At 35.7% G+C, this 25,749-nt stretch overlaps 1 protein-coding gene across 2 annotated transcripts in view; it reads left to right on the top strand.

The window, feature by feature from the left end:
• The window catches only part of LOC138699972 (uncharacterized), a 51,961-nt gene extending 26,793 nt beyond the window's left edge, over nucleotides 1-25,168 (top strand). For both annotated transcript variants that reach the window (XM_069826218.1, XM_069826219.1), the window contains 2 exons: nucleotides 282-447; nucleotides 23,182-25,168. In XM_069826218.1, coding sequence (XP_069682319.1) covers nucleotides 282-447; nucleotides 23,182-23,603 — 588 coding nt within the window. In that variant the 3' untranslated portion in view covers nucleotides 23,604-25,168. The remainder of the gene's footprint in view (nucleotides 1-281; nucleotides 448-23,181) is intronic.
• The last annotated feature ends 581 nt before the right edge of the window (nucleotides 25,169-25,749 follow it).

Here is a 25,749-nt window from a genome sequence, read left to right as displayed (position 1 = left end):
ATTCCCTCTCGCTATCACCAAATCCATCGACGCTAAATAACCGGGTAGTTAATACAACGTCGTTAAATAACCAATTAAAATGGCATAATTTAGGTTACGTTGTTAGCTATTCTTACTAATGTAATAATATCTTCAGAAAAGAATTTTGTATATGAATTTTCTTACTGTATAAAGTTACTGACAAAATATTTTCTGAACTAATTGGATGTAATATGAGCTTAACGTGTTTCATATGCGACTTTCAAATCGATTTAAGGCCTAATAAATCACTTGTATTTCAGAAGCAGTATAAGTTTTTGGTGCCATGGATCTGCTGGCATGTTGTATTGCTAATTGGGGCAATCGTGGAAATTGCTTGGACAGCTCCCTTGGTGGCGAGACAAACTGTAACTAATTCCTTCAAAGATGCAGGGCGTGCGTTAATTGCATGCCTCATAGCTTGGTTGTGTAAGTACGCTTTTTTACTCATTAATAAAATTAATTGGTTAATTACCTCTAAGTCAGAGCTAATAGAGTGTAATTTCATGTTAATTAGGCTACTATTTACTCAGAATTATTGCCATCTAGTAATATTAATTGCCAATATATGTAGAGGCGATATGGATAAATTTTTAGCATAACTTGGAAACAGTTACAGTAACGGTTAGCATACCTGACTGTGAAACGAACGGGACCTGGGTCAAATCCTGGTTGGGACAAGTTCCCTAGTTGAAATTTTTCCGGGGTTTTCGCTCAACCCATTAAGAGCAAATGCTGGATAACTTTCGATGCTGGACTCTGGACTTATTTCGCTGGCATTATCGCCTTCATCTCACCGAGACGCTAGAAAATTTTAGCAGTTGATAGAGCGTCATAATACAGTCGACTAAAAGAAAACGTTTAAATTTTTTTCAGAACGAAAAGTTAAATTTTATTCGGATCAAATTTCTTCACATTTAAAGGACAAAACTAAAATTCTTTCAACCAGTTATTATCATAATACATTGCTCTCTTAAACCGACTGAGCAAAGTGGGAATTAAATCAATGGCTATCCCAAAACACGCTATGAAATATTTCACATAAAACAGTTTTTATCTCGAAAAGGAAGCAAAAACACGCAAAATTGTATTAAACCTTTTTGTTTGAAATATATAAAAGAATAACCCCCTGAAATTACTGATATTACTTACGGTTCATCCTATATATATATACTTACTGGCTTTTAAGGAACCCGGAGGTTCATTGCCGCCCAAACATAAGCCCTCCATTGTTCCCTATCCTGAGCAAGATTAATCCAGTCTCTATCATTATATCCCACCTCTCTCAAATCCATTTCAATATTATTCTCCCATCTACGTCTCGGCCTCCCTAAAGGTCTTTTTCCCTCCGGCCTCCCCACTAACACTCTATATGCATTTCTGGATTCGCCCATACATGCTACATGCCTGCCCATCTCAAACGTCTGGATTTAATGTTCCTAATTATGTCAGGTGAAGAATACAATGCTTACAGTTCTGTGTTACGTAATTTTCTCCATTCTCCTGTAACTTTATCCCTCTTAGCCCCAAATATTTTTCCTAAGCACCTTATTCTCAAACACCCTTAACCTATATTCCTCTCTCAAAGTGAGAGTCCAAGTTTCACACCATAAAGAACAACCGGTAATATAATTGTTTTATAAATTCTAACTTTCAGATTTTTTGACAGCAGGCTGGATGATAAAAGCTTCTCAACTGAATAATAACAGGAATTTCCCATATTTATTTTGTTCAATTTCCTCCCGAATGTCATGTTTTATATTTGTTACTGCTGCTCACAGGTATTTGAATTTTTTCACCTCTTCATGAGATAAATTTCCAATTTGTATATTTCGATTTCGTACAATATTCTCGTCACGAGATATAATCATATACTTTGTCTTTTCGGGATTTACTTCCAAACCTCTCTCTTTACTTGCTTCAAGTAAAATTACCGTGTTTTCCCTAATCGTTTGTGGATTTTCTCCTAACATATTCACGTCATCCGCATAGACAAGAAGCTGATGTAACCCGTTCAATTCCAAGCCCTGTCTGTTATCCTGGACTTTCCTAAAGGCATACTCTAGAACACAGTCTAGTATATACAGTCACGAAGCTCAATACATACTAAATATGCAGACATAGACTGTTGAAATATGCATCCATAGATAGTTGCTAACCACCAGGATCGCTACTATCGCCTCATCACAGACCCTTTCCCCAGCAGACGATAAAATGTATTGTACTTTCGATATCGTATTCTTTTGAAAAAATTAACACCTTCCTTCCACTATTGAAATGTGAAATACATAAGGTTTATATAGAAGGATAAATCTGATCTCTCTTTTATTTTATAGTATCACAAACATCTCCTTGTCCCATATTATTATTAAAATTATTGTATTTTAGCCATTTACAGTTATTACAACCGATAAAGAACATTTCACAGTTTACACAACTTTTCACAACAAAGCGAAATACGGCACAGTCAATGCCTTTTCGATTTAGACCAGGCCGTAATGTATGTTCGGGTTTTCTATTTCAGTGTATGTAGCTCAGTAAATATTATATTATAAGTTTATTGCGTATCATTGCTAAGTTTTATTTAGTGTAATATGTCCATAAGTTCCGTTTCCTTCTTCTTGCATAATATGTTGCAGAAATAAATACAAAACTGTTATTTCAATGTGAAGAGAATTTTACGCGTTACGATAATCTGTTCGCATCAACATTTTAAGATGAAAGAGTAATGGAACGGAGAAAAATTCTCTCCGGCGCCGGGATTTGAACCCGGGTTTTCAGCTCTACGTGCTGATGCTTTATCCACTAAGCCACACCGGATACAACTCCGACGCCGGTTAGAATCGTCTCAGATTAAGCTCCAACTCTTGGGTTTAATCGAAATAAAGGCAGGTATTACACATACGAACAACGTAATTTTCTCACCAAAAATAATAGTACACCTTAACTCGCAAGGAATTATGTCTGAAGTGTCTCCTAATCATTGTTTTAAATTTTATTAATGCAATTACACTACATTTTAGAGAAATATATGTTACTCTTTATGCATTCCAATTAATTTATATGGTTGAAACGCCGCCCTTTGTGATCGGGTTAAGCGAGTTACATGGTCTGCCTTACGGCCTGTACATGGATAAATATATAATAACCAACCAACATCTTGTTGCACTGAAATTTTATATGACCGGAGATCAAGCTGACTTGCTTTTGACTCCACCTTTAATTTATAACACTTTGAAATTGTTCATTCTAGTTCTTCAGTCTTTGATGTTAATCCATGATGAATTTATGAAAGATATGGCTTGTATAACTTGGGTTTTATTGTTTATGCTTGAAGATTAAACTTCTGTAGCAGAGGATTTGGATGATTTTTCAATGTTAGTATAAATTTGAGCTTTAAATTTTCCGAAAACTCTTCAATTGATGCTATGTCCAAAACTTCATGTAAAAATTTATTGGATGTTGTGTAATCAGCTCCAGCAATTGTGCGCAGAACTGTTCTTTGTACACCACGCAATCTTCTCAGTAGAGACCCATTGACAGATGACCAAGCTGGATATGCATATAGGAGGCTAGCTCTGATTATTATTATTATATAGAAAGTTTTCTTAGTCCATAAACTCAGCGATGGCGACTTGAATAAAGGATACAAACGTTGAAACATACATATCCTTTGGCAACAATTTTATTCATGTGAAGCTTAAAAGAAAGTCTATGGTCCAAAAGTGTTCCCAAATAAGTTGTTTCTTTTTGATTTGGAATTACTACATCAAAAATTTTCAGTTCAAATGGTTTTTGCGGTCTTTTTTTAGTGAAAATTACTACGGAGCTCTTAGAGGCATTGATTTTTATTTTCCAATTTATGAGCCAATTTTCTGTCTTGTTTAAGTAATCCTGTAAATTATCATATGCAGTGTGAATATCCATATCTGAAGTGAATATGAGAGTATCATCAGCATATTGGGCGAAGCGACAGATTTTGTAGAGAGGGAAATCCGCTGTATAGATATTAAAAAGTGTAGGTGATAAAACTGCACCTTGAGGAACACCTGCATTTATTGTTTTTTTCGGAAGAGAATGTGTTATTGATTTTCACTTCGAAGGTTCTTTCTGTTAGGAAGCTGTTAATGATATGAACATAGGTATCAGGTAGGTCAGACGTTATCAATTTTATAAGCAAACCTTGAGGCCATACAGTATCGAATGCTTTTTCAACATCTAGGAAGACACAAACTGTGTGTTGATCACTAATTATAGTGGAATTTATGTAATTAAATAAACGATAGAGTTAATGTGTTGTACTGTGGTGTTCTCTGAATCCAAACTGTTCATTAGGCATGTAACATTTTTGTTGTGAAATAAATTTTAAGATGATTCTTTCCAGGATTTTACTCATAGTATTTAATAAAGTAATTGGCCTTAAATTTTCCGGATATAATGGGCTCTTTCCTGGTTTTGGGAGTGCAATAACAACTCCTTTCTTCCATTCATAGGGAAAGTAATTTAATCGAAGACAAGAGTTGAAAATCTTTGTGAGATGTGTTACAGCTGGTAAAGGAAGATTTTGTAATAATTGATTATGAACATGATCAGGTGATTTCGTAGGGTTTAGATCTTTTATTATGTTTCTTACTTCTGAAGGACAAATAATTTCTGTGAACTTTCTGGATGTTTACTGAAATAATTTTGAAGTATGAATTCTACATCACGAGTGAAATTATGATTACATTTTGCAAGACTGTTTGTTTGAAACCTTGATTGTAAATCTCTGGCAATAATATCTGCTTTGCCTTGATCGCTATACACTACTGTTCCATCACATTTCTTCAGCGCATGGTTTTCAGATCTGGTTCTTTTACCTGTCAAGGCACGACTAATTTCCCACAATTTTGAAGGCTCTGATTCACAAAGAAGAAGTTGTTCATCAAAATTATCCTGTCTGAGTTCCGTAAGTAAGTTCTTGACTTCTTTTTTAATTTTGTTCAGTGCAGTTTTATCTGCACGAATCTTGTATTTCTACCATCTTCTTCTGAGTGCCCTTTTACGACTTAAAATGATTCAAGTTCTATATTTTTATATTGCACTTGTTTATATGACTTGTAATGAGTAACTCTTTCGAAGGCATCTTTAATTGTATATGTGTATATTTGTATAGCTATATCTATATCACTTTTGGTTTGAATTGTTGGATTTCCAGGAATATTGGTAAGAATTTCTTTGTATAAATCCCAATCTGTAATTCTTTCACTCTTCGTGAAAAGTGTGTGACCTTCGCTCGAATCAATGGTTAATAGTACAGGATTGTGATCAGAATTTAAGTCAGCTGTTGTTGTAACACACAGTATGTTTGCAGTATGATGAAATAGAGCCACATCTAGAATATCAGATGTAGATCTAGGATTATGAGGGTAAAATGTTGGGATGTCAGGAGTTACAATTGCATAATTATTTTGAGTACTGTGAATTTGTAAGACTTTCCCTCTTGAGTTCTGAGTTAAGAAGTTCAAACTTTGATGTTTAGCGTTTAAATCTCCTAAAATAATGAAATTTTTGGTAGTATGTATGAGCTTATCTAAGTCTGATAAGAGCAAAGGTTTTGTAGGTTGGTTATACACAGCTGCTATTGTTGTTTCACGATGATTGAGCAATACAGTTATGGCAGTACATTCAACATTTTCCAGGTTCGATATTTTAATAGGATTGTGAGAAATAGTTTTCTTAATTAGTATTGCAGTTCCACCACCTGGTTTATTTTCCCTATCAGTTCTGTAGATTTTATAATTCTTGATTTTTATATTGTCTGTTTGATTTAAATGTGTTTCATTTACACAAGCAATGTCAACAGTGTTGTCTTGCAAGAACTTTGTAAATTCTAAGTTGATTTTTCAGTCCGTTTGCATTGAAGTTTAAAATAATAAGTGGTTTGGAAATTACTGATTTAGGGTGTGCAGCCATCTGCAGTTGAGAAGGTCACTACACTTTCTATCAGAATAATAATAGGATGTGAAACTGCGGTCAGCACCATCTAGCCGTGGGGGGCTGAAATAAGATGATCAGCGCCCAACGTCGTAGATGGTAAACGTTAGAACTACGTGTTGGGTACATTACCCAGAGTTCTCTATTTATCCGTTCGAGATATTGCTCGAGAGTCGAGGAGACGAGGTGGCAGATAGAAACTTGCTAATAAGTGAACATAAAGTGATACGTGTGTGTATAAGCAGTGTATGTTAAACAGTGATGTTTATGGACGTTGTAAAAATAGTGCTGTTGAATGTATTGTAAAGTAATAGTAATATAATAAATTGAACTATCTAAGTAGTTCTTGCAGACTTTTCCATTGTGCTGTACAATAAATACCCAAACAATACAATCCCAATTATCTAACCTTTTGCGCTTTATTTTTTGCCTCTGTCTGGCTATATTTTAATCGGGTAGTGTAAAACACATCGTCTCTTTTATCTTACTGTTGGCTCCGATAAGAATTTTCATTAGATTATGCTGTGAGGAATAAAACTGTAAATGTTTTATTTTAAATTGGGTTAGTTTTGAATATCGGTGAGGGTGGGAGGGAATACTTTCTGCAAAGTTTAACATTTCCGTCGCCAGGTGCGCTGCTAAATGCATGGAGTAATTACTCTTTTCGCTACTTGGTGCGCTGCTAGATGTAATAACGCCCCTCCCACAAACAGATGGCAGCAAGATCAATTTCTACAACAGCGCCTCTAGTATGTGTCCAAGTTTCACTCGCATATAAGCCCGTTGGTATTGCCATAACTTTATATAGTTTAATCTGTGTATCTTTCCTAGTTTTATTACGGAGTGTTCTTCTAATGGTCCCACATATATTGTTAAATTTGGCAATTTTATAATCAATATCTTTTTCATGAGTATATGATAGATGGCAGCCAAGGAAGTTAAAAGTATTAACTTGTTCTATGATATAGTCTTCCACTACTACCTTTGATCTCACCACCCTTTTGCCCATAAATGCCATTACTTTTGTTTTTTCTTTCGAAATAGTTAGATTCATATCTTTCGTAATTTTATATAATTCAAATAGCCCCCTTTGTAACGTATCCTCGTCACTAGCTAATATAACTTGATCATCAGCAAAGAGGAGGTTTTATAAGAATTTTTTGTTTTTAACGTTTTCTGATATGTTGAACTTCTGCATTTGCAACTTAAATTTCCTCATTGCTTCGTCAATATAAAGATTAAAAAGAGTTGGCGACAAGCTGCAGCCCTGTCTTACTCCTAAATTTACTGTCTCATAATACAGTTTTCCTTCTTTTGATTTGTAGCATATGGTGGAGTTTTCATATATTCTTTTTACTATGTCTATTAAATGTTTAGGAATACCTCTTAATTCCATAATTTCCCAGAGTTTATCTCTTTTTATATTATCAAATGCCTTCTGATAGTCTATAAACAGTAAATGGAGCTCTTTATTCAATTCTTTGGATTTTTCCATTATTTGTTTTATTGTGAATATGTTATCAATACATGATCTTCCTTTTCGGAATCCTGACTGTTCTTCCAAGAGGATGGTTTCGGTAATAACTTGTAATCGTTTTGTTATTATTTTTGCATATATTTTATATACTTCATTTAATAAGCTAATTCCTCTGTAGTTAGTGCATTTACTTCGATCTCCTTTTTTGAATATAGGAATAATATTTGCTACTGTCCATTCTTCTGGGATTTTCTTCTGGATCCAACATTGATTTAGGAGTTTCAAAAATCTCGCTTTCCACTCAGCTGGAGCGTATTTTATTAATTCTGTTTGAACATCATCAATGCCTGGTGATTTTCTATTATTTGATCTCTCTAAAGCTTCTTCTAATTCCTTTAATTCAATATTATCAACTTCTGTAAAATCTGTTGATATATCCTGGTGTTTTATTCTATTATATATTTTTTATTTATCTGTCCACTGTTCCTTAAAATAAAGGATCCATTCTTCTCCCGATATTACATTTATGTCTGCTTTATCTCTTTCTTGTTTGGACAGATGTTTTATTATTTTATATGCATTTACTTGTCGTCCGTGTATATCGTGTTCAATATTCGCGACGTATCTATCCCAACTTTCTTTATGTGCCAATCTTACCTTCTTTTGTGCTTGAGCTGCAATCGCTTTATAAGCTAATAAGTTTTTTTCCTGTTTTGTCTGTAACCATTTCAGATATAGTCATTTCTTTTCCTCTATCAAAGTTTTAAGGTCATCATTCCATATGTAGAGTCCTTTTTTATCTTTCTTTTTATTTCTAGTTCCTAAACATTCATTTGCAGCCTTTTCTATGATTTTCTTGATATTTGTCCATTCTTCAGTAATATCATCTCGTTCTTCATTTTCTTTAGTATATATAGGAATAGTCTTTTAGAGTATAGATCTCGAATGGATGGTTCTTTTAGAAAATAAGTTTTCCAACATTTCTCCAGGGGTTTTTTCTTGTTACTACCTTCAGCCCATCTTGTTTTGAGTTTTACCTTAGCTAATACTAAGTAATGATCAGTGCTAATATCTGCTCCTCTATAAACTCTTACATCATCAAATAGATTCCACATCTTTTCTTTCGCTAGAAAATAGTCAATTATTGATCTACTTCCCCTTGCTGCCCAAGTGTATGTATGTATTTCTTTATGATGGAAAAAAGAATTCATGATCCGTAAATTGTTGAAGCATGCAAAGTCTCTAAGTATCTCTCCATTTTGGTTAATTGTAGGTTCTCCATTAAACCCAACTATATTGGTGATTGGTACATTTCCTATCCGAGCATTAAGGTCTCCTACCAAAGCTATATAATCATTCTTATTACATTTTCCAATAACATATTGTAGTTGTTGATAAAATTTTTCGGATTCAGTTTTACGGCCATCTTCTGGGGCATATACTCCAATTATCGATAGATACCCTCTATCTATTTTAAACTTTAATACAATTATTCGTTCACTGTACCATGTGTATGAATGTATTTTCTTTTTCCATATGGAGTTTACAAGTACAGCTACACTTGCTGATGCTCTTTGTTCCATTGGAACTCCTCCGTAAATCATAGTATATTTTTCTAGATCTATCGTTCCTTGCATTTTCTTCTTTGTTTCCGTGATAACAGCTATATCAATTTTCCTGTCTGAGAGTTCATTCTGTAATTCATGTATTTTATCGGTGAGCCCACGTACATTCCATGTTGCTATTTGTATATGTTGAGAGATTCCAAATCGTTTATCCTTATTCATTTGCCTAGGTTGTTGTAATAGATCAGTCCGGCTATTTCTTTGGAGCTTTCGAGTAATTGGAGTCCTCTGGTGGTGTTACCAGCACCACGCAGAGCTAGATTGGTGGCAGGGCTGCTACCTTATGGTATCCAATCAGGCCATCATGTATATTAACCCTGCATGAAGGGGTGCTCCCTCCGCCTTTCCAGCCGTTGAAGTCTTCACCCTTGTTACCCCGGGCATGGGGTGCTAGTTTTGGTCCACCCCGAGTATTTCATTTCCTCGGTACCACCTATATATAGGAGGCATTCCCTAATCCGCCACCTAGGGAGGCACCCGATGGGGGACTAGCACAAACATCTCACATCTACCTTTAAGTACTAAATATGATAACCTGTCACTGATAAAGTCGACCTCTTTTACTGCTGATTTTATTCTTTTATAAATAAACAATCCTGTTTCTAATTGGTGATTATCGTTTCCTTCTCCATAATACAAAAAGTAATCTCCTATTTGTGTTATGCTGTTCCCATCTAACCTAACCTCCTGTACTCCCACAAAGTCTACTCTATATCTAGCTAGTTCTTTTGCTACTAATGTTACCTCTCCTGTTCTATATAGACTTGTAACATTCCAAATACCAATTCTCAAAACCTTATTCCTTTGCTGTGGTCGTGCCAGAGAATCAGTCCCAGTCCGAGGCTTATTTGAAGGTTTCGTAACAAGTTGTTTTTACGGTGATAGGTTGTTAGCCCTTCGCCCAACCCCCAAGCTGAAGGATCATTCCTCATCGGCTGTCCGCGACTACTTATTCAATATATTCACAGCTACCTTCCATATCTGGAGGCCGTCTCCTCGTTCCGCAACCTGAGGACGCGCCATGCCGTGGTGACAGGGACCCACAATATATGGATGTGTATATATATATATATATATATATATATATATATATATATATATATATATATACACATATATTATATTCAATATAATCATTTAACTCTTATAGTGTAGTAACGGTTAGCACGTCTGACTACGAAACTAGATGGACCGGATTCGAATCCCGGTCGGGGAAAGTTACCTGGTTGAGGTTTTTTTTCGTGGTAATCCCTCAACCTAATATGAACAAATGCTGGGTAACTATCGGTGCTGGACCTCGGACTCATTTCACCGGCATTATCACCTTCATTCCATTTAGACGCTAAATAATCTGAGATGTTGATAATTCACTTGAAAAAAAACTCTTATACATTGAGCACAACGGTCAAAGCAATTCCAGCCATTGAAGAACAATGCTTACCTTTGTCTGCAAACGAATCTTACACAATACATATTACTGCTTTCATTCGATGAACATTATTTTGTATCTTTAAACGCTATTCTCTTTCCGAAAATACGTAAGTGGTAGTTTAAGGCGAATATATCTGATGAAAATGGAGGGCTAACTTCATCACTTTTCTGAAATGTAATCGGGAGCGAATGAACAGGTATATTGTCTTAGAATAACAGCACAACTTCGGAATTTTTACAATATTTCTTCACAATTTTTCCTGAACCTTAATTAATAATAAAGAGTACTAAAGTTTTAATTTATTCTGAATATCCTAAAATTATTTTATCTTTGTCACCAAAAAGAACTGATACGAGGTCCTTCCCTGCCGATATTCGAACGCGAAATTTCTTTGGGCGGGAAGAACCAGAGTGTTTCCATTAATTTGACTATTTCGTTTATATGACGTCATTCCATTTTCGACCAATGAAGTGTAATGAAATTTTGAATTCCAACCAATCACAGTCAGACTTTGCGATAATTTCTGCAGCTAGATTTATCGCTATCAATTTATCGCATGGTCGTTCTTTTGTTTAGTCGTTGTCGCCAACTGTTTCCCCGTAAATTGATGATCATGAATACATTAAGATGCAACTACACGGTTAAACTTTTCTTTCAACTTTAAAGCAATGAATGCAAGATTGATATTTAATATTAATTAATATATTTACGCACTGAAGACGACGTTCAAAACGGCGCACCATGTAGACACAAATTCTTTATGCATCTTAATTGAACGTACCTTTTAAACTTGATTCTTTCAATATTCTTCCCAGATTGCACGCATACGCGATTGGAATATTGAACTATGTAGATGCAACTTTAGTTCCGTTATACACTACAGCAAGAATGCGTTTGTCGAGCTATAAAAAATGCTTTCGTGTAGCACTCAGCGTAAGTAACGGTCGAAACAAGGCACAGCTGACATTGGTCCTGCTTCCACAGGTAACGTAACTTATAAAATTGTAGCCTATAACATTTGTATTGAAATTAAACAATTAATAAACGTTCAAATTTATGTAACATCATCGCATATCAAACTCAAAGACCTTGCATAAGCTTAGTAATAATGTCTTTGATCAAACTGCCTTTCGTATGGCGTAATAAAAGTCGTGTTTTAATTAGGCCTATCTATACAGAGATGGCTTCACTGTGTCCCTACTGTTAATGTTAAATTAAATTATGATTTCAGCAGATAATGAAAATGTATTTGTTATAATAATAAGAGAAAAGTGCAGTACATGTAATTAACATTGTTAAACCTGTATTTCGCTTTTCGCAATTGGCATTACTGAATAATAACATCGAATTTCTTTATTGCAATAATCGATATTCATCTACGAGTATTTCAACTTCACAATGTCTGAATAGGTTAAGTATACGTTAATATACAATTATTAACATTTTGTGATCGAATTTTAGGGATATATTGTTTAAATTTTTATTTTATTCACGAAATAGTCCTAGTAAATGTTACTCGAGGTCTGAGATTTCCCAGATAAATCCACGAGCGAAGCTCGTGGATTTATCGGCAGATCTCAGACCTCTCGTGACATTACTACAGATAATTTTTTTTTTCTGGATTGTAATAATGGATGAGTGTTCCGTCCATAGTTACAATACGATCTAAGAAGTCAGACAAATTGTTTCTAAAGCGACTTGGAAATGTCATTGATAGTGGTTTCTGATCAGCGTCGGGCGTCCATGGATCCATTTAAGGAGGACATAAGTCTCATTAGAGAATGTTAGAAAAATGCTATAATTTCCTCACTTTTTAAGATGGCTCAATTAAATTAATTTGATATGGATTTTTATTACAATATCAAAATTTGCAAAATTTGTTATATATGCACTGAAATGAAATTTTGTTACGACGCACCAATTTTTCTACAATTAATTGGTAGTAGAAACACATTTTGAATAAACTACTGAACTTATTCAATTGGATTTTGTGAATTTTATTTTAAGATACTATATTCATGGAGGGAAAGGAACTGGCCACCCTATCCCATTATCTCCTGGTTTTGTTGTCTCCTGCCTTATTTGCATCAGTTGTCAGGTTGAGACCTCTCTTCGAACAGTTGACTAAACAACAATATTCATGAAATGCTGTGATCAATTTTCAATGATTATATTTAAAAATATATATTACTTTCATATTTGAATTTCAGTACAGATTTCAAGTAATTATACACAATAGTCGGCGAACATGGAAATGTAAGTTTTAGTTTAAAATTAACTACATCACAATGAGTATTGTGACGGCTATTTTAATAATAATAATAATAATAATAATAATAATAATAATAATAATAATTTTATTTATTTATTTATTTATTTATTTAATGTGCTGTACAACAGCCAGTGGCCAATTACAGTTCAGCACAAATATAACAAAAACATAAAACAAAAATAATTATTACACATAAATATAATTACAATTACAATAATGACGATGAATGGATAACTAAGAATACTATGAGACAATGCTAATTGAGTATAATGCCTAAAAGAGAACACAAATGATAAATCGTTGCCAAGAGCAAACAAAGTCTATACATTGAAGGGATCGAATTCGCAGCCATGCATGTTGGCATTTTTAATGCATCTGGAGACTGGTGAAAGAAATTTCGAATTTCTAATATAGAAAAGTTTGTGGGCTCTCATATCTTTTGTTGGAATACGTAAGGTAATAATGTTTAAGAAAGAGTCACAGGATATATCACCTTTGAGGACTTTACAAAAGAACAGATAATCTAGCTCATGGCGTCTAGCATATAGATTTTGACAATTAAAATATTCACATTTTCTCTCATAACTATACCCGGAATTAATGGGCAGAAATCTGAATGAACATAAGGATATAAATTTTCTTTGTATATTTTCTAATTTAGCCGAGTCCGTAGTTGTAATCGAGTTCCAAACTACAGATGCATATTCGAGTTTCGATCGCACCAATGTATAGTGTAGCATTAAAAGAGAATCGGGCGTGGAAAAAGAATAAGTTATTGACCGTATTATTCCTAGCATTCTGATTGCGTGATTGTAAATGTAATCAACGTGACTATGAAAATACAATTTACTGTCAAAGAATATTCCCAAATCTTTTACGCAATCCGTTCTGTTAATTAGTACATTATTTAGATAATAATTAAATTTCAGTGAAGAAGTTTTTCTAGAAAAGGTTATTACATTAGTTTTGGATACGTTAATTGTCATACCATTGTCTTCCGACCATTTAGCGACTGAATTAATGTCACATTGAAGTGATTGACAGTCAGTACTACTTTTGAGTGTACGAAAAATTTTTAAATCGTCTGCAAATAATAAACAGTCAGAACTTATTCTTTTGCATATATCATCTATGAATATAATAAATAGGAGAGGTCATAAAGTAGATCCCTGCGGAACTCCGCAATTTATATTATAAGAGTAAGAGTGTATATTAAACAGTCTTACACATGAAACTCTATTACTTAAATAATTTTCGAACCACTTTACGTAGCTTACAGAAAGGCCAATATTTCCTAACTTATGAAGAAGGATATAGTGCGGAACTACATCAAAAGCTTTGCTGAAATCAAAATATATTGAATCAGTTTGTCCCTGCGTTTCAATTATTGGTACAATTTCATTTAGATATGTGACCAGGTTAGTGACAGTGGATTTAGTTTTAGTGAATCCATGTTGTGAAGAATTGAGCTTGTTTTTCACATAAAACGATATATGTCTGTGAATAATGGTTTCAAAAATTTTTGAAAAGTTATTTAGGATCGAGATAGGTCTGTAGTTTCTGACATTTCTTTTTCCGTTTTTAAATATAGGAATAATTGCAGCTTGTTTCCATAGTGAGGGAAATTCACCATTTTTCAAACTAATATTAAATATGTGGGCTAAAAGAGGAATAAATATATTAGAGCATCCTTTAATTATAAAATTTGGAATACCGTCAGTGCCAGTTGTTTTTGTTGGTTTCAGTTTTTTAATTGCTTTACGAACGTCATCATGTGTTACTTTAGGTATAGGTAATGAGTCTGTTATATTCGTAATAATGTTTTCATATGTATGGCTGTGTTTAGTCTGAACAGATTTGAAGTGATCAGCAAAAGCATTGACAATGTCTAATTGATCTGTGATGTGTTTATCGTTAAGAATTAATTCAGAGGGATAATTATCTGTCTTCCTAAATGATTCAACATATTTCCAAAACTTTTTTGGTTCCGTTTTAAGATTTTCATTAATATTTTGAAGCCATGATAATTTATCCGATTTAATTTTAGATTTCACAAGTTTTCTATAGTAGGAAAATGCTTGATAATAAAATTCAGTTTTGAATTTTTTATATTTTTTATGTGCATGATCTTTCTTTCTAATAAGTTTACGTAAGGTGTTAGAAAACCATTGTGGATAACTAGACCTTTTGACTCGAGTGACAGGAACTGCCTGGGATATGACACTATTAACTACTGAACATAGTGAGCTAGCTGCATCGTTAATATCGACAGCTTGGTAAACACAGGACCAATCGTAATTATATAGACTCCAATATAAATTCAAGTAATCACCTTGAGAATAATTTGGGAAAGAATTTTGTTGATTCTGGGGGGAAAAAATTTAGTGTGACTTCAAGAGTTATTGTTAAGGGAGGATGATAGTCATCCTGCAAGACTAGCGAGTGAGTGGCCAGATTGACCTCAGTCTCGGTTAAATTTGTAAATACAAGATCAAGTAAGTTTTTGTTATTAACTGTTGAATTTACTTGTTTCAATCCAAGAAAGCAAGAAGATGAAAATAACTCTTGAGCCTTAATTTTGGAGTAGTAATGGATGTTATTAGCACAACAACCAGATGACCAATTCATACCAGGAGTATTAAAATCGCCGAGAAAAACTACTCTATTATTGTGTGTATCGAGATGATTTTCAAGAAAATTTAGATAAGATTTTAGAAACTTTGGATCAGTATCAGGTGGAAAGTAATGATTACCAATTAACAAATTGAATCCGTCTTCCATAGGAATCTGAATCCATACACACTCGCTAACGAATTCTAAGTCATGTCTCCGGTATACTACAGGTATTTGATTGTTGACAGCTATTAAGACACCACCACCACCACCACGGGTTTTATTGGTATCCCCAAATTTTCTATCACCGCGAAAAATGGTATAATAATTAGGGAATAAATTATTATACTCAACAAGCTCTTGAAGCCATGTTTCTGTCAAACAGATAATAGTGTCAGCATTACTAACAACATTTCCGAAAAATTCATCAATTTTAGTGTTTAATCCTCTGACGTTTTGATAATATATTTCAAGATGATTGCTTGAACTATACATTGAATGTCAATGGTAAAACTAAGAGGCATTCCCGTTGGATCCCTCAGGTTCTCTAGCAGTAGAAGCATAGTGTTGCTCCGGTTTCAATTTACCATAGAAAGGTGCGATAAGACACCCGACTGGCCAGACACCAGTGTTGTTAATTAAGTGGAAATCTTTTTCCTCAACCGAGATATGGAAAGAGGAATAAGTTTCATATTTTGTCTTTAATTTGGTTACTACCAGAGAACTTAGCGTAAGTTGGTTCTTTAGAGAATCCTCAATACTTTTACCATTAACTTTCGGACTGAATCTAGATACAAAAAGAGATTTCATTTTAGCTCTAACTGGAACTGTTTCAAGCGCACTAGATGTTAACACACATTCTTTTGTCCAAAATAATAATAATAATAATAATAATAATAATAATAATAATAATAATAGCAGTAGCAGCAGCAGCAAAAGAAAATGCGCACGATGTGCATGGTTTTCTATATTTATTGGAAAACTGTGTCCGTGTTCCTTGTGTGTGTAATGTGAAATGCGTGATATCTTTGACACTTTTGGTTACATCATTTACACACACACACTCGGAACTTGGTTCATGAAAACCTACAATTCTGCACATTTTATGTTGGAGACCAGCTCGTAGTCCCCGCGTGTCCATTCTCGGTCGATCATCGCACCCGTCGTGTAGAACTCGGTCCATATCATAGTTTTCTTGGTCCGCAGTTCCTGCAGGGGTTCCTCGTAGTTTGTCGTGGAGGGTAGTAGGAATTTGGTCCTCGACTCTTCTATCAGGAACATCTTCCTCGCCCCGACTAACACTAGACGGGATGGTGTGTATTTTGACATCTGTAGGACCTGTCTGTCAAGGGTAAATGTGATCAAGGATGAGAATGGTGACTTGCTTGCAGACTCTTCATCAATCCTAAACAGATGGAAAAACTATTTTGCGCAACTACTAAATGTACATAGGCCAAATAGAAATGATCGGGACGATATTGAAATACAAACTGCTGAGCCATTTATACCCGAACCCACAATTTCAGAAGTCGAAATTGCGATAGAAAATCTGAAAAAGTACAAGTCTCCAGGTATCGATCAAATTCCAGCAGAATTAATACAAGAGGGTGGAAGTGCATTATATAGCGAAATTTATAAACTTGTACTTGCTATTTGGGAAAAGGAAATTGTACCAGAACAATGGAAGGAGTCCATAATTGTACCTATTTTTAAAAAGGGGGACAAAACGAACTGTGGTAACTTTCGAGGAATATCACTTTTGTTGACGTCGTACAAAATTTTGTCCAATATTCTTTTGAGGAGATTAACTCCGTACGTAGATGAAATTATTGGGGATCATCAGTGCGGTTTTCGGCGTAATAGATCGACTATTGATCAGATTTTTTGTATTCGGCAGATAATGGAGAAAAAATGGGAGTATAAGGGTACAGTACATCAGTTATTCATAGATTTCAAAAAGGCATATGACTCGGTTAAGAGGGAAGTATTATATGATATTCTTATTGAATTTGATATTCCCAAGAAACTAGTTCGATTAATTAAAATGTGTCTCAGTGAAACATACAGCAGAGTCCGTATAGGTCAGTTTCTATCTGATCCTTTTCCAATTCACTGCGGGCTAAAGCAGGGAGATGCACTATCACCTTTACTTTTTAACTTCGCTTTAGAATATGCCATTAGGAAAGTTCAGGATAACAGGCAGGGTTTGGAATTGAACGGGCTACATCAGCTTCTTGTCTATGCAGATGACGTGAATATGTTAGGAGAAAATACACAAACGGTTAGGGAAAACACGGAAATTTTACTTGAAGCAAGTAAAGCGATCGGTTTGGAAGTAAATCCCGAAAAGACAAAGTATATGATTATGTCTCGTGACGGGAATATTGTACGAAATGGAAATATAAATATTGGAGATTTATCCTTCGAAGAGGTGGAAAAATTCAAATATCTTGGAGCAACAGTAACAAATGTAAATGACACTCGGGAGGAAATTAAACGCAGAATAAATATGGGAAATGCCTGTTATTATTCGGTTGAGAAGCTCTTATCATCCAGTCTGCTGTCCAAAAATCTGAAAGTTAGAATTTATAAAACAGTTATATTACCGGTTGTTCTATATGGCTGTGAAACTTGGACTCTCACTCTGAGAGAGGAACATAGGTTAAGGGTGTTTGAGAATAAGGTGCTTAGGAAAATATTTGGGGCTAAGCGGGATGAAGTTACAGGAGAATGGAGAAAGTTACACAACACAGAACTGCACGCATTGTATTCTTCACCTGACATAATTAGGAACTTGAAATCCAGACGTTTGAGATGGGCAGGGCATGTAGCACGTATGGGCGAATCCAGAAATGCATATAGAGTGTTAGTTGGGAGACCGGAGGGAAAAAGACCTTTAGGGAGGCCGAGACGTAGATGGGAGGATAATATTAAAATGGATTTGAGGGAGGTGGGGTATGATGATAGAGACTGGATTAATCTTGCACAGGATAGGGACCGCTGGCGGGCTTATGTGAGGGCGGCAATGAACCTTCGGGTTCCTTAAAAGCCATTTGTAAGTAAGTAAGTAAGTAAGTAGGACCTGTCTAAGGTTTCTTACCTTCAGGTTCTTCAGTTGTGTTTTGGTGAGGTGTTTCCAGGTTATTTCAAGCCCGTATGTCGCTATTGGTAATAATTTTGGTTCATACAGTTACATGGGTGTCTCTAACGCTACCTGTGGTAGGTGTTTGATATCAATGAAGCTTTTTATAGCTGCTACATGCACTCTGAATGTTGTTCCTGTCACTTGGAGAGTTAGTTCCAGGTATTTATACGAATTGCTGATTTTTAGCTTTTGACCCTTGCACATTACGAAGTCGGTTTTTGCTGCTCTAACTCTTTTTCTAAAGATTATACCAGAATCATTTTGTTTTCTTTCGCCCATTCTGTGATTAGATCCATGGCGATCTGTAGCTCCTCTTTGTTGTTCAATGCGATAGCCGTATCATCCGATGTACTTTCTGATCTCTTGTGTCTGTTTTGCAATTTCTCTAGTCACATCATGTGTGTAGGCGTGAAAGAGAATTGCACTTAGGGGATGGTCCTGCAGTACCCCATTTGCTTGACGTATCAACTTTGACTGACTGATATTGTCACATATTTGTATGTAGTTCTCTTCTAGTATGCTAGCTATTAGTCTTGTTAATATTGATTTGCCATTAAGTCTCTCCAGTTTTTGCAGCTATTTACCGTATCGAAAGCCTTTGAGAAATTTATGAAGATTATGTACATTTTTCCTGGTTTTCTGGTAATAGTTTCCTCTATGTTATGTACGAGGCATCCGGCGGCCATCAGCGTCTATCTTCCGGCCCTGAACCCGAATTTTTCCTCTGGAAGCTGCGGGTCTATTAGTCTGCAGATTCTCTGAGTTAGAAGCTTTGTCAGTAGTTGAAATGTGCGAAATCCTGACATACTTCCGGCTTGCTCAGCTCCTCTTTTCCTTTCTGGAGAATCTTAATGGTTGACTTCCTCCATGTTTCCGGGATCTTTCCCATTTCCAGGCACTTATTCATCATATTATTATGATGTACCGAAGTACATATGATATTTCCGTGCGTTCACACCTGTGGAGTAACGGTTAGCGCGTCTGACCGCAAAACCAGGTGGCCCGGGTTCGATTCCCGGTCGGGGAAAATTACCTGGTTCAGTTTTTTTTTTTTTTCCAGGATTTTCACTCAATCCAATATGAGCAAATGCTGGGTAACTTTCGGTGTTGAACTCCGGACTCATTTCACCGGCATTATTACCTTCATCTCATTCAGACGCTAAATAATCTAAGATGTTGATAACGCGTCGCAAAATAACCTACTAAAATAAAAGAATAAAATAAAAAATATATTTTCGTGCAGGAATTCTGCGTTACGATATGGTGATGAATGGGTAGAACGGAAAAAAAATCTGTTCGGCACCAGGATTCGAACCCGGGTTTTCAGCTCTACGTGCTGACGCTTTATCCACTAAACAACACCGGATTCAAATTTCGATGCCGGATTGACTCCTCAGTTTAAGTTCTATCTCTCTGTTCCCCTTTGGTGACCTATCCTCATGTACTGTGTCATAGCATATGTGATAGTGGCACAATGTCATCAGTTCCATCCAAACCGTTATTATCCCCGCGCTCTCATGCTTAACATGTCGGCATCATACAATAACGTGCGGTGTGCTTTTAAAACATAATTTTGCCGACCGATTGTTGCTCTGTATGTTTCACTCTAAGTGTCACGTTGTCACGTCTACTCTTCGATAAGAATAAGCACTAGTTTGTTATATTGTTAAATGGCTATTATTATTATTATTATTATTATTATTATTATTATTATTATTATTATTATTATTATTATTATTATATACGAGTATGTTGACATTCTTAACTCTTAATAATAACTCCTTAATAATAATTTTTAATCACATACCTTAATGTTCGTCTTCAGCATAAGACATTGCAACCTCGATTTTAGTACACGTGGATTCTAATCTAAGTAGGTGTCATTTAATAATGGAAGCAGCTTATTGGTTGCAATATTGAAATTGAGGCGAGTGATTGGAGCGGCGACATAAGAAATTGAAAACAATAATGCAATGAAATTTCAAAGACCTGCCGAATGTTATGCACGAGGCCGCTCAAAGACCTGGCGAATGTTAACCATGAGAGCGCGGCTATAATATTAGGTAGTCTGCCGTTCTTTTCAGGTGCTCATGATAGATGTCGATAGGTCCAGGTGCGCTGTTGCATTTTGCCTATCGTATCATTTTTTTTTTCACTTCTTCCATGGTGAATGCGGCACATTGTTCCACTTCCCAATCTGCATTTATAGAAATCTTGACCTATTGCATAGTATATTTTCCATATGTTCAGCCCAGATCTTCTTTGGGATGTCTGTCGGGAAGCGGGGTTGTCTGTCACGTATTGCTCTGTATGAGTCCTTTAAGGCTGACTGTATTAACTTCTGGTTCGGCTTGTCCATATATTCGATTCTTTTCCTCTTCACTAAAGTTTTGTATTCCCTTCTGGTTGTTTGATACGCCGCGAGAAGTGCAGCCTCCCCTTGATTGGCTTCTCGTAACAGCTTCAGTGTTGTTCGTCTCATCTGATAACATTCGCCATCAAACTATTTTTTCGCCCTGCGGGAGCTGTTCACCTTTCGAGCTGCATACTTTATGTAGTCTTCAATGAGGCATGATGCCTCGTCGATATTTCCCTTTCTGATTTCCAGGATCATGCGTTTTATCTTCCCTGCATTTTCCTAGTGTTCAGTTCCCTCGATAGTTTTGCCTCATTTTGGTTTTGTCGTTCTATGATTGGGATCCGGCGTATTCGTAACCGGTGCGTTCGCCAACGGTATGTTTCGTCACGGACTTTCTCTTCATGTGGACATGTTTTGTAATGGCGTTGTCATTGTCGTCGTTGTTGATAATTATTGGAAAAGTAATGAGCGTATTCCGAATCTCACCGGTGAGCAATCCAATGGCATCACGGTGTTCCGAATTCCACCGATGACGTCATTGATGCTCCACCGGTGTCGCACCGGTGCCATCAACTTGCAGACGTGGTGGCAGTCTCCATCAGTCGCCATCAGTGACTCTGATTGGTTCTTGTATAGGGCGGGAATTAGCAGACGAATGACATCGTGCACTGCTGTGTCATGGCGGTATGTTCTGCTTTAGTTCTTCTTTATTGTTTGTAATGAGCACAACGTAAAAACAATATGTTAATGGCTTATGAGCGAACATGTCAACGGACCAGTTATTACTACCGGTTCAAGAAATAAGTTGTTTATGATCTCTTTTATTTGAACGAGATGGCAGTACGGAAATTTCGCAAAATTTTGCTAGCGTAGCACAGATAACCACTTACATAGTCGCCATGACAGCATCGATTCTTCCAGCAGTTTTGTTCCTTATTATCGTTGCAACATGACGTCATTGATGCCACCGGACCGGTGAGATTCGGAATACGCTGAATGTTAAAGTAAAAGTTGTGTTTTAGCTACTGTAATAATTATGGTAATAAATCATAACACGACCGCCATAGATGCGTGTAATTAGTTGTTCTTCATGCGTGTAAATTGGGGCGGTGCGCCATCTTGCATGAAGATTATGATTTTCTTGTCATGATTCTTTTGTCTAGTGAGGAAATTCTTTAGCATACTACAATAGCTTTTCCCGTTTACTTGCGTAGCGTCTGTTATTCTATTGTTGTTAGCTTCGAAGAAATATGGACCAGTAATAAATTATTTTCAAGTGAAGCAACAATACACTATAATATGGGGACTTTAAAATCATTAGGACCTTGTCTGAGAGTCATTTTCAGACCAAATTTTTGTAATTACGTGTGTTAACACCACAATTAAGAAAGACGTGTGATTCGTCTGTCCAGAAAAATTGTTCCAACCAATGATTAATTGAATCTCTGCTAGAACAAATAAAGTAAAATCAGATTATATTTGCTGCTTGTCACTTTCTTTGAGTCCGAACACGGATATATTTTTTATGGGTACAGACTAAGGTAAAATGTTTTCTTAGAGTTGTCCAAATTATGCCATTTGAAGATGCCTGGAATCTGGAAGAATATTATTAATTAGATAATAATATTTATTCGTATTTATTTAATTATTTGTTTCAAACGCTCCAGCAGCAGTAACAGTAACTTTGATCACTCAGGTGTCTTATCAGCAATAGAAGTAGGTTTCTCAAAATGTCCTGAATGAATCCCCATAATTACGATTGCTATATGGACTTTCTCTTAACCTATTAAGTGTTGTAAGTTTTCTCAGACCTTGCGAAACACTTCTATTGCTTTCATTATGTATTGGAACTAACAATTAATAATTGAACCATGGCTTGAAACTGAATAATTTATTCTTGTAACAGCAGTAATAACATTATTAATATATTAGCCAACAAAATGATAACTATGGAAAAGCAATAGACACCATAAGACAAACCCCATTGTTTCCTCAACACTGTGATTCCCCCCCCCCTATCTCACATTTTGTAATATCTATAACGTTTTGAAATTAGAAGTGACTTTTGAATAATCTATATAAAAGAAGGTGTGCATTGCATTATTCTGTTATAAAGTATGATTTAAAAGATAGTTATAACCAATATTAACATACTTCGTTCAACCTGCTAATCGCACATGTATAAACCATGGGGTAAATTAATATTAGTTTGTGAAAAGCTATTAAATGTATTATTCTTATGTAATTTTTCTCTTCCACTCTAGGTACTCTTCTATACTGCTGGATCGTAGTGTACAGTTTCTACAGGGTTTTGAAAGAGGCTGAAGACAAGTTGGCAATTGCTTTCTCGCGAAGACAATATGCTGCCACGGCACCGGCAGAATATACCGTACCAACAGAAGTGGCACATGTCCATGCGGAAGCCCCACCTATTCCTGGGTCTGTTATCTACAATGTACAGGCTGAAGTGCCATCTAGCCAACGCTCACAACGCCACAGACTATCTCATCTGCCATCTAACAGACATCCATCACACTACAACCGTCAACATAACGCTTCATCTAATCCACATTTGCAACAATTACATTGGAATATGAGACGAAGAGATCAGCCAGTTGATACTGAGAGCAGAAGATCGTCATATGATGATTATTATTCTAATTCTGGCGAAATGATGAGTTATTAAAACGCAAGGTGATGCTTCCGCCAAAACAAATCACTCCGTTGCGTTGGTGCCAATGGCCTGCCGCTAGGCTGTGCTAGTGAATGTTTAAATCCCTCTAGTGGCCTAATGTTATAAGCTGTTTTAGATTTATGCAATGAAAATAAATGACCAAGTTGAAGGAAAAATATTTACAATAGGCTAATGCTTCTCATATTGGAGACCATTCTAATACTGGAACGATGAGCATTTCGAGTTCGCTATCACAAACCAACCTCCACCTGCAAACCATTTCATGCAGGAGTACCTTAAAGTTCTATATTGAGTCCAACTCGATATTTTGCTTACGTCCACGATATGATTTCACGCTCAAAATGCCACCACGCTTTGTATGCTGACAATAGACTACAGTAATGTACACATACATTTCTTTTTTTGCATAATAATGAATAGTACGGAAAATAAACATGTGGGTTTTCTTCAGGCTTCTACAATGCCATTTACGATCTTTTAAAGTGTATGGTTTGGAACTTCCACATGCTCGTCCGCTGCTTTGCGACTAATCGCTTCCCCCATTTTCTGCTCTCTACAGAGGAAGAGTAGACAGCTCATGTCACGGCCTGTAAGCATTGGTGCATGTTCTCAGTCACATAAACAATATGTGACTATGATGTACCGAAACGCATATGATATTTCCGTGTAGGAATTCTGCATTACCACCGGGACTAGAACTCGGATTTTCAACTCTACGTGCTGACGTTATCATGATAAGCGTAAGTAAACACTTCGTGATTCAAGACGGAGCATTGTTCCGTCGGACCCCGGCCACTTAATCACTCGTAATTAGTTCACCTCTGTACATAGTGGTGGACAGCCACTGTCACATATTCTGTGACACTGTACATGAAGGTAGGCCATCAAAGAGGAACAGAAATGTAGAACTTAAACTGAGAAGGATTCAATCCGGTATCGGAACTAGGCTTAGTAGATAAAGCGTCAGCAGGTAGAGCTGAAAACTCGGGTTCGAGGCCCGGTGCCGGAGAGAATTTTTCTCCGTTCTACTAATTCTTCACATAACATGCCTAGGTGATCCATCACTGTTTAACCGGGCACGCATCTTCGCATTGATCCAGAAAGGCCTGACTCTGACAGTTTGGCAAGCCGTTTTGGAGTTAACCAAAGTAACGTGTCGCGAGTATGGAGGGAGTATCAGCAGTAGGGATGCAAGGTTCTTGGAAAATAACCGGTTATCAAGTAACTGGTTATTTTAAAAATAAGTTAACCTGAAGAGGGTTAACTGATTAAAAAATAACCGGATAACCGTTTTTTTTCAACTTTGAAATTCGTCAAATTGGTCAGGAAAATAAAATGAGAAGTTATTGCCAATACCCATCAATGAAAAATGTACAATTAACTGTAAAACCAAACACAGGATAGTTAAAAGGATTTCATTAGAAGCTCAAGAACATCAAAGACGTATATGAACAAAATGTAACAAATAATAAGGTTATGAAATTTAGGGTCATAATGATGGGTGGAACTGTATCTTAACATTAAAAATAAATAGCACTATAAATAATTGCACATAATTTGCTCTATTTCTCTATAATATCGTAAATTGTTTATAATTAGGCCAATGTGCATATTAATAAGTTGAAAGTATAAATATATTGACAATAATCATAATTATTACCTCATCTTTATTTCAGCATAATCAGCTTCATCACAACTACATGAAGATCTATTAGATATCTTAGGTTGTGCATTTTTCTTTAACTTTAAGCATGATGGATGTTTACGAAGATGATGATTTTTTTAAATTAGTTGTTCCTCTACCTGTTTTGTAATTTTTTTCCATAAAAATTATAATCACAAGTATTATTTGGCTTCTTCGTAAAAAAATCCCACACAATACTTTCCTTACACGACTTATACTTATGTACAACACAATAATTTAATAAGCAGTTGCAACTATCATACCTGACGGTTAGAAAGCCACGTACCGTCAATCTTAAATATCAGAAAGATATTTTTAAAAAAGGAGATACGACATCGTTTGAAATCACGGATCATTTGAAATGTTCCATTAACCCGCGCATTTATATCAGCCAATCAGACAAATGAAAATTGACTGCCATATGAAATGCTCCAATACCAGCACATTTATATT

Source organism: Periplaneta americana, chromosome 5 (assembly GCF_040183065.1).
Source record: "Periplaneta americana isolate PAMFEO1 chromosome 5, P.americana_PAMFEO1_priV1, whole genome shotgun sequence".
In the NCBI taxonomy this organism is placed as follows: Eukaryota; Metazoa; Arthropoda; class Insecta; order Blattodea; family Blattidae; genus Periplaneta; species Periplaneta americana.
Note: the sequence above shows the minus strand (reverse complement) of the source record. Positions and strands in the feature narration are given on the sequence as shown.